This window comes from Calliphora vicina, chromosome 5 (genome assembly GCF_958450345.1).
Source record: "Calliphora vicina chromosome 5, idCalVici1.1, whole genome shotgun sequence".
In the NCBI taxonomy this organism is placed as follows: Eukaryota; Metazoa; Arthropoda; class Insecta; order Diptera; family Calliphoridae; genus Calliphora; species Calliphora vicina.
The window spans coordinates 91,445,296-91,456,117 of NC_088784.1; the positions used below are offsets into that span (position 1 = coordinate 91,445,296).

General features: G+C 31.2%; 1 protein-coding gene across 1 annotated transcript; it reads left to right on the plus strand.

Annotated features, from left to right (window-relative positions):
- Nucleotides 1-752: 752 nt before the first annotated feature.
- Nucleotides 753-8,740, plus strand: thr (three rows). Its single transcript, XM_065514079.1, has 6 exons — nucleotides 753-1,058; nucleotides 1,517-2,536; nucleotides 4,398-5,360; nucleotides 5,781-6,644; nucleotides 6,700-6,903; nucleotides 6,967-8,740. Exons 1-6 carry the CDS (start codon nucleotides 753-755, stop codon nucleotides 8,440-8,442), a joined length of 4,833 nt encoding a protein of 1,610 aa, XP_065370151.1. The 3' UTR covers nucleotides 8,443-8,740.
- Nucleotides 8,741-10,822: the final 2,082 nt, after the last annotated feature.

Here is a 10,822-nt window from a genome sequence, read left to right on the forward strand (position 1 = left end):
CGGCATATATAAAACTTAATTTAGCTGAATTTGGTTTTTATATCTATATAACTAAGATACTTATCAGAGCTTAACTATTTTCAGATAGGGCAATCGTATGGGGGCTAGGAGAAATGATGTAACCATACTAATCAAATTCAATAGGCTTCGTCCTTGGGGCAATAAAAGAGCTTGTACCAAATTATCCTTGAACCTGTAGTTTGATTACAAGGCAAAATAGACTCAGAAAGTGATCCAGAACAGATTGGTATACTTTAAGGTGGGTGTTGGGACAATATTTTTGCACGTTCCAAACATCAGCTCTAACTCAATATACCCTCCCCACTATGGTGATACAGTTTTTTTTTTAATTTACATGGTATTTGTTGGAACTTTTTTCCGATTTCGACAAGTAATGTCTCATTTATAACGATATAATTTATTTTTTTGTTGGAGAACAAAACTGAGGATTTCAATTTTGAAATGGGTATTTTTTGAGGACATCGACTTTCAGATTGGGGACATGAGGTTAACTTTGTCTGGCAACACTGGCTGACATCAGCCAAACCTGAATTCGCCTTGCGTTAGACAAATAGAAAAACCTACGAAATAAAACAACCATGTCCAGTTGACTTATTTCAAGGCGAATTTACTAATTTTTTTGATAAGCGCGCTTATACGAACAAATAAACAACTTTCTTAATTTCTACTTTTATATGTATTTTAAAGGATTTTTTAAGTGTAAATAAAGACATTATTGTACATTCTGCACAATGGATAAAGATTTTGAGTCTGAATTGAAGGGGTCATCAAGTCAAGCCACAGCCGCCAAACATGAAATAGCTAAATACTTCAAACGCTATGGAGATTCTAGCCATCAGGATGCTAGGAAATACCAACTTACATTTGCCAGTAAAACTATGTGCGCGATCTCAAAGTGTGGGAATAAACATTTGGACATATATTGCAACATTATTACAGAAATTTTCGCTGACCACTTGTGTCCTGACAGCAGTGCGAAGTATTGGACATTGTATGTTAATTGCATGCGATATTTCCATTATTTACTTGTGGAAATGGTAAGCAGCAAAGAAAAGAATCTTATATCAAATACACATTCTTCATAGACAGCTATTATTTATCCCATTCGAAATATAAATTAATTAAACTCAATTTTGGTCGGCGTATGGGTTTATTAGAAATCACAAACATTCCCATAGATATTTTGAGGAATGCCTTTAAGCTGAAACTTTGGTATTTGAAAATTAATTGTTCTTTCGAACAAATCTAAAAATTGCATTGTTTATATGTATGTATATCTTAAAAAGATTTATACCTACCACATCAATGGTATAAATTTAAAAGAAAAAAATATATTTTCTTGCAATTTTATTTACGAGTTTCGTTTCTCTCCTGAAAACTTGTGTTTTCCAGCCATCAGCTGGATTGGAATATAGTCCCACTATGTATTCTATGAAATTACTGAAATATACTAATGACTTTTTATTCATACATTGCAATTCTTTTCTTCCTGCAGAAAGATTACGAGAGGGCCTCTATGATATACAGACACATTTCATCATACAGCAATAATTTGCAAAATACTGAAATTAGCTTAATATTTATCAATATCAACAGCTATCAATTGTACCTGCAAAATACATTAAAATCTAAAAATCAAGAACTGGCTCTAAGCGAATCAACCAATATTGTCGAAAATCTAACAAAATTATTTAACGATATTTTAGATACAAATAAGAAACAAAATTTCCAATATCCTGACGTACTCAACAAAACAATGTCCTGGTTGTTTCCACAAAATAAGGTTGGCACAGTTTATCAGTTTATAAAACATTTACCCAATGATAAAGTTAAACAAATGTTTAATGCATTATTCGCTCTGTACGGACGCCAAACAATTGACAAGCCCACCTCCAATGAAGTCGAAGTACAGGAACATGCCAAATTTATAATCGATACAATTTACACTTTGCTACAGTTTGACCTAATAGATAAAATGCAATTACAACTGGCTGTTCAACTTTTGGGTCATTGTCGCACTGAATCTCGCTTACAAACTAATAAGTCAATTGCTGAATTATTACTGCTGCTCTACGATTATTTAAAGTTATTATGTAACCAAAAGCCCACTCTAGATTTTCAACGCATTTATAGCTTACGATGTGAACGTTTTAAGGAACTCTTTGATAAATATTCAAAAAGTGTTATTAATAAACCCTGGTTTGGTGATTTCTTAGTGTTGATATTTTTTGTGCATTCTCAACTGCAAAATGTTGCAATATTTGGAGGTTTTTGGAAGCAAATGTCTAAGCCGCATTGCTATCAATCTATGTTTGTATTGTTAGTGGAATCAATGAAATTGGCGCCATGTATATCGGCGGAAACGAAATTATTTACAACTAATTGCTGTACCAGCACACGGAAGCATGTAATTCTCTCATTTGCTCAGATTGCTTTGGCCGCCTTTGTGTTCTATTGCCAGAATGTTGGTGAGGAAGATGAAAGACAAGAGGAATTGCTAAATCGTGATAGTAATGTAAGTAAAATTAACATTTATTTATCAAAGTTTTCTTTAAATCAAATCTATTTATTCGGTAAAAACATACTCTACAACGTCATATGGACATTTTCATTTTTATTTCTTATAATTTTGAAAAATTTTAGATTTTATTCGCGATTTTAATTTTTGGAATAATAAAAAAATTGTGTATATTTAAATACTCGTATCTTATGAAGCTGATGTCGAATTTTATTGATTTAAAATGCGTTGAAAGATAATTAGTTTTTTTTACTGATGCACTTTTGTAAATTTAATTTTGTTCATACCTTTTCACCTTCGTGAGAAGGGTATATATAAGGTAGTTGTTATATTGTGGAAATTACAAACGGAATTGTAATTTCCATAATATAATTTTCCGACCCTATAAAGTATATATGTATGTTCTGGATCCTTATATATAGCGGAGACGATTAAGCCATGCCCGGCTGTCTGTCGGTTGAAATCAACTTTCCGAAGCCCCCAAATAACTTACATACACGATTCATAATCAATATCTCAGGAAATCTTCCTCGGCTCGGTTGCTATTTAAAATCGAGAAAATCGGTCCACACATGGCTGAGATATAAGAAAAAACCAGGACAACCTCGATTTTTGACCTACATATATCTGGATTACTAAAGTCATTAATATAGACAATATGGATATCTAATGATAGATATTTCAAAGACCTTTGCAACGACGTATATAAGACCATATTAAGTTGGACCTACAATGGGTCAAAATCGGAAAAAATATTTTTTAACCAAAATTTTTTTTTTCACCAAAAATTTTTGTTGCAAATATTACAAAAAACAAAAAAAAAACTAAAATTAAAAACAAAAAATTTTTAAAAAAAAAAAAAATGAAAAAAACAACTGGAAAAAAATTTTATATTTAAAATTTTTATTTTAAAGTATAATTTGGTGAAGGTTATATAAGATTCGGCACAGCCGAATATAGCTCTTTTACTTGTTTTAAATAATTTTAAAACGTGTTTGAATTGATTTATTTGAAAAAAAAAATTTTAAGTGAAGAACATTTCTAAAAGTGCATTTGAATCATGAATGCATTTTTTGAGAACAAATATTTATTTAATTATATATACTAAAGTGGACATAATTATCATTCAAATGCATCTTAAATCAATAAAAGACCTCGACTTTGTAAAATATTTAAAATTAATACCAATATAAATTTCCCTTATTTTTTAAAAAAAAATTTTGACTTTTTCGAAATTTAAAAGAATAAAAATAATGATTTGGTGAAGGGTATATAAGAAAATATATTGATTTTAGCAGGCATTCTGAAAAAAAATTTAAAATTTGTATACCTTTATGTAAAATGAATCAAAAGTTACTAGATTTTTTGTTTTTTTAGGCCCAATGACAAAGTCTATTGAAAATGCTTAAAATCTGTTCATGATTTCATTAGTCACCTTACAAATTTCCCCTGAAAATAGGATTTAGTGCAAATAAATGTCTATGATCCTATAAAATTCAACGGAATTGAATCAAATACCTAAATTATACTAGCAAATTTTATGAAGATTAGGTTTCTTATATACATATATAATCCACTCGTAACTCATTTTTTTCAAAAAAGGTCGCTGACGATATAGAAAATATTTTTTGCAAATATTGTTGTTTTCTTCTAGATTTTATTACTATGGAAATTTTCTTTGTTAGATATAATGAACAATAATGTAAATAATGTACATACATATGTGTATGTAGATTATTTTATCATTAGCAAATAGTAAAGTAACATAAACACATCTAACAAAACTTGTTGCTGTTTGTTTTTCAGTGCTAATTTGTTTGTTTGATTTTTAAACTATTGTTTTTGTTTTAATTTACAGCTCACTGATTACTACAAAGAGACAATACAAAACAATCTCATACTGATAATAAATCATGCCTTTAAAATAATTGACAAAATGGATTGTATTACCAGCAACTCACAAGAAATAGAAATAATATTGACACGTTTTAAGCAGGCAACATTAAGTTGTAAAACCTACAAACAAGCTGGTACCTGCGTATCGATATGTGAATTATATTTAAAAATCAAAACAAAAATACCCGGTAATGAATGGCCTTTGATATTGAGGCGCCTATATAAAACCGCCACACAGCACATTACTGATGCACCACACATTGGACGCGATATACAAATGTGCTATATAGCATCGATGCTACATGAAACGATAAGCGAAATTGATATTGGTAAAATACGAATGCAAATATGTATATTTTATGCAGCCGAAACAATGACAACAGCTGCCAGTCCAAATAAACCACAACAGCAACAGTTAACTCATGAAAACTGTTTGATGCATTTATATCATACCACCACATGTTTACTTAGGCCCCACTTGGAACCCCCACGCAAGAAGTTATTACATTGGTTGGAGAGTCAACATATTTTAAAACATTATAAATCAAATACTGCGCTTTTACATTCTGTCCTGAAATCATCCCAAACTCATTATGATTTTGTTATAATAACAAAATTGGGAAAATTACAGACTTATGCCATGGCAAAAATCTCTTCAATACAGAAAGCTTTAAAGTCAAAAGCCAAAGAATTGGGTGGTCTAAGTCGTCTGGAGCAATTGACATTTGGTCATGTGAGTGTCATGTTACTGAATGACATGAATTCAAATCAAAAATTCCAGGTCGATTCAAAGGATTTGAGTGAAGAGAAGTTGGAGAATTTATTAACGCGTGAAGAAATGTCATCATTTACGTTGCACAATGATTTGAAGCGTTTCAAATTGGCTTGGGAGGCTTTTGAGGCATTTAAAAATTTTTATGAAAAGGTAAGAAACTGTTTCTGTATTTTCTGCGAAACCTCTTTAATAGAAATCTCAGCTATCGCCAAATTGAGAAATCATTTGAGCTAATTACTTCTCTGTACCCTTCACCATAAGTTTGTAATTCCGTTATTAATTTCCACATTTTTTATTTGTCCGTCTGTCTGTTGAAACAAACTTTCCGAAGCCCTCAAATAACTTACAATGATTGATAAATCGAGTATAGTACTGGTTATTTTGCTATTTAAAATCTAGAAAATTGGCCGAAAGTAAAATTTGTAAAAAAAATTAAAGTTAAAGTTTTAAAAAAGGCAAAGTTATATTAGAAAATACGTTATTCTTGCAAATACTTTAGCATAATTAAGTTGTCTGTATAACAAAATGGTTGGTTCTATTTTAGATATTGAAACATTATTTCTATTACAGTTTGACAGTGAACAAATATCCATGGATGATGCCATTATCGATTGGGAGTCCATTTTAGATGATGTTGCCAGTTTGGCACTTTATTTACAATTGTCCGGTTATATGGAACAGTGTTCACAAATCTGGTTGCTACACTATAAATGTTCACTTCTGATACAAGATAGTTTCTCCGCCCTACGAGGATTAGCATTCTTCTGTGAATATTCCGAACACTATGAACAAAATGTTAATAATAAACTCAATAAACTGGATGAAGAAATTCAATATCATTTCCCTACCATAACACAGGCACTGGACAATTTAGCCAATCTTCAAAGGCAGACATATCAAAATTACATTTTATTGGCCGTCCTACAAATAGCTCACTATTATGCACGATCATCGCGTTTATCTTTTGCTCAAATGTTACTGCAATGTGTGCAGCAAAAACATGACGAACTAGCCGAACGTCAGGGACGTTATGATATTATTTTGGCCACCATGGATGCCATAAAATTTCGTTTATTGTGGAAACATTTTGATGATGCAAAAGCGACCGCAGAACAGAAGGCTTCACGCACAAGCGCTGAAAATTTGCTACTACATCGTTGTTTGTTGCATGAAGTTGAAGAAACTTTGGATCGTTTCCATGATTTCTCATACATCAGCTCCAGTGATGGTCTATTGTATTCAATTTTGATAATTGGTTTAGTGCAAGAATTAGCCGAATGTACGGTCAATCGTTTATGTGATAATTTTATTAATGCACTTTTTATAGCCACAGCTAAGTGCACATTACTATTGGGTCTGGCGTTACGTTTCGTTCAGGTGATGAGTATGTGGATGTGGGTGAATTTACAAATGGAATATGTTAATAAGGCCCAGGTAAGCTTTAATTTACCAGGCATATCTTCCAATTGTAATGACATTTCTCTTTCAGACCAAATTACAATTAATTGAATATGTTATGGGTACAAAAAGTCTTCAAGAACTTACAGAAAAGTGTTCCAAATCTGTTAGTGACATACAATCTAGTACTCTATTGCCAACAAATTGTACTGAGTTTTTAACACAAAACCATCATAATCCTGGTATGGAGGCAATACGCCGCTTAGCACAAGTACAATTATCACCTATAAAAACGGTTAGTTTAAAATGATTTACATTTAAAATTTCCTTATGCATTAATTTTTCTTTTTTTTAACAGGACAAACTACAATTGAGTCCCTCACATCGTAGTTCTGATCTGAAACATTATTTTAAGTGTACCATCGATAGTAAACTGATGCCGCAAAACGAACAAATCGAGTGGACACTTTTTATGGTGGGCTGCTTAAATGCCCGTCTCTATTTTCTTGTAGAGGACTATGATCAATTGGAAAAATTTTACGAGAGAGGCAGCAAATGGCTACAAATGCGTCAGAATAGTTTTAATAAGAAATTATACAAAAACATCCAACTAATGGCCATGCAGCATTATGCAAATTTTCTTAGGGCACGCCGGCTATACGACAAGGCTCTGCAATGTCTGGAGTATGGAATTGAGTTGTGTGAAAACCAGAAATTGTATGTAGATGCTGTATACTATGTTAATTTCCAGTTACAGTTGATAGTCACACGAAAAGAAATGAGTGAGAGGAATAATGCAAAAGTCAATTGGCCTACTCATAGCAAACCAAGGAGAGCTTTGGAATTCAATATATCACCGGAAAATAATAGTAACAAAAATAAAGAGAAGTTGTTACAAAATGTAATGGCTTCGGGGAAAAAACCAGGCGCAACAATGCGACCGCTGCCGAATATTGTGAGTGGAAGTGGTTGTTCCTCCTCAAAGAAACCTAAAACTCTACCTGTGGTATGCTTTGGTGGCAGCAGTAGTAGTTCCGGTAGTAGTTCTAGTTTAGACATCAAACTAAAACAGAAGCCCATACATAAATTTGATATTTGTGAAGATTCTAATGAAATCGTGAAAGTCGTGGAAAATATAGCAATAGACGCAATCGTTGTCGAAGATACAACCAAATCTATAAAACGAACAAAAAGTCTGCAGGAAAATGAACAACTACATAAAACTCCTAAAGTGATTAGAAATACCTCAAAATCATCGAAAACTACTGCCACTAAATCGACTACTAAAATTAAAAGACCAGAAATTGTACCTAAGTATCACATTGATATCGATTTAACCGATTCTCCAGTATCTTCGCCTAAGAAATCGTCAACGTCTTCGTCGTTAGAAAATTTGGATGCAAAAGAAAATCTCAATACAAATGATCTCGTTGCTCAAATGCAAAACTTAGAAATTAAAGTGGCCAAAAGAACAAAATCATCAACAGCGACAACACCAACAGAAAACGAAACAAAACCCACCAGAAGTCGTGGACGTAAACCGAATCCAGTCAAAGAAACAACTGCACCTGTTGTTATCGTTCTAGAAGATTCTCCTTGTACAATTAAACCTAACCTTAAGGAATTTATTGACAAACCAAAAACGTCTAGAAATCGTGCAACAACTAGAGATAAATCTCCCATTGTCCCATCAAACAATAACGATGGTTTAGTATTAATCTCCCCCGAAACTCGACCACGCAGACAACGAAAGCTTGTTTTGGAAAATAATGAAAAACCAAATTTACACACTACCCCAAGTGTCACTAGAAGACGCCAGAAAAATTTAGTCTAATCTTTTTATTTATTATTACAATTTTTCCCTGTTAATTTATGCAAAACTATTTTGTTGCAAGTTATTTAATAAGTTTTATTTCTTTGACTTTAACTTTTCGAATTTTAATTAATTTCTTTGTAGTAACAATTTAAATACATATATTTTTGATTAAAGACATTTGCTTTCATACATTTTTACAAGGCGTATTAATTAATACACTTTGTTTAGCAATAACAACATAAAATAATAAGTTATCTAATAAAAACCTAATCCTAGTAGGTAGTGTCCTACCGAAGACATTGAAAAACTTTGTAAACATATTTTTTTTATTAGAATTGTAAACAAGACAAATTAAATAATAATAATAATAAGTAAGAGAGCTATATTGGGCAGTGCCGAAAAATTTTCCCCGATTTTGACTCATTATCGTACCAAATTTCTATGGCGTTATAAATCCATATCCACATTGTCGATTTTAATGACTTAGTAATCCAAATATAGATAACAAATAGGTTAAAAATCAAGGTAGACGCTGGTTTTTGATCACATTCTTTATAAGTATGACAACACTAACTGTTAAAGCTGCTAAGATTAACATTAAAACGGCTAAAAACTCTAGAAGTAGAACATTCTAGTTTTGTCCGTTAAGATAATTCATGAAACTACTAGAATATGGCACTAGTAATAGTAATAGCAAGTTGCAGAGAGCAAGTTGCATTACCAGTGTACATTATAAAATGTTTTATATTTAAATTGTTGTGTAAATTAGAATAAATAAAGAAAGAGTTGTTACAATTTTAAACTACGAAACTGCTTTTATTTACAATTAAAATAAAACGGTTTATTTAAAGGAAATAAACCACCGCACAGTGGGAAATAAATCTGTAACTTCTAAACCCTTAGACAGTTTTCTGATAACAGTGGGTCCAAATATTTCCCGATTTTTTACTTTTTTCTTTTATTGAACTAACAATAAATGTATATGGCAAACAAAAAAAAAAATGGTCATAAATCGTAACTGACTCCAAAGTTATTTGCATTTGAATTTAAATTTTTTTAAAAAATACAATTTTTCGGTAGTTTTTGGAAAAAAGTTATTTTTTTCTTTTTCAGTTATCTAACAAGTTTATAAGAAGATGTATTAAGAATTTATACTTTTTGAAAACCTAGCTTTACATTAAATATTTTAAAGGAAAACAAATTTGAAAATTTTTAATAAATTTAAATTTTAGAGCAAAAAATCTCAAATCGCATAGTCGACATCAAAATATAGTAACCCATTTTGGATGGACAAATGTTCTTAATTATTTTGTAAAGGGTTCCGATAACCCCGCTCCTGAAATTGGTATCTTTGCAAAAACTTAATAAAAAGCATTTTTTGTTATAATTTTCAAAAAAGTATTCTATGAATAGTCTATCTTATGTTTTTTACGTGGCAAATGAATTAGGGAAAACTTAAAAACTCGCAGAGTTGATAATTTAATTTTCAAACGCGAATATCTCCTAAGTTGTAAGTAAGAGCTATTGACATATAGATGTAATTTTTTTGAAATCGGAACACATACGAAGAAATAGGATCGTTTTAAAAAATTAACATACCCGAGGTGTCCTACTCTGGGGAACCCTGACCGCACCCCTTGTGAGCCCATGCGGTCCAAATTCAAAACTTGAACTTGACCGCACTTCTTCTTTGCACATGTCATATTTCAAATCGGACAAAGGGTTTAGAAGTTACAGATTTATTACCCTTTATTTTTATCTATACCACTGTGCACCATTTTTTAAAGGTAAAAACTTAACAATATATATTATGACAATCATCCTTATCGCGGTTGGCGTAAACGTTTTACGCCTACGACAGTATTGTACTAGATTAAAGATAAAATGTAAACAGTTTCTAGTACGAAACTATCGTAGGTGTTTACGCCATCCACTATAAGGGCGAATATATATCAAAATGTTGATCTTATGAAAAACTTTCATCATTAAAAATAATGGTGCAATTTATTTGGCAAAAAATTGTGTTAAATTTGTTGGTTTATTGGGATCCGTTAAAAAGTTATGAAGTTAAATGTGTTGATTTGTGGGTTAATAAACTAATAAAGATATTTTTCACCATCGCTTCCAATTTTAATAAAACTCCTCTTATCTTAGAACTAATAATATATTTGGGATCTCTAACTTTCATAATTTTTTCTTTTATCTACCATATAATAATTTTTACTTGAAAGTACGTGAACGCACTTATTGTTTATGTCTGTAGAACAACTCTGTATTTTCGTTTTAATTCCATTTTATTGTGACATTTCACATGACATCTATGTTTGCCAGAGTGTGTGTGTATGTATGTATATTTGTATTTTCTGCACACTCACATTTTCGAAAAGAGAATTTTTTT

Coding starts and splice junctions, on each gene's coding strand:
- thr (XM_065514079.1), top strand. CDS start 753: ATGGATAAAGATTTTGAGTCTGAATTGAAGGGGTCATCAAGTCAAGCC. Junction 6,645..6,699: donor AATATGTTAATAAGGCCCAG/GTAAGCTTTAAT, acceptor TTTCTCTTTCAG/ACCAAATTACAATTAATTGA. Junction 6,904..6,966: donor AATTATCACCTATAAAAACG/GTTAGTTTAAAA, acceptor TTTTTTTAACAG/GACAAACTACAATTGAGTCC.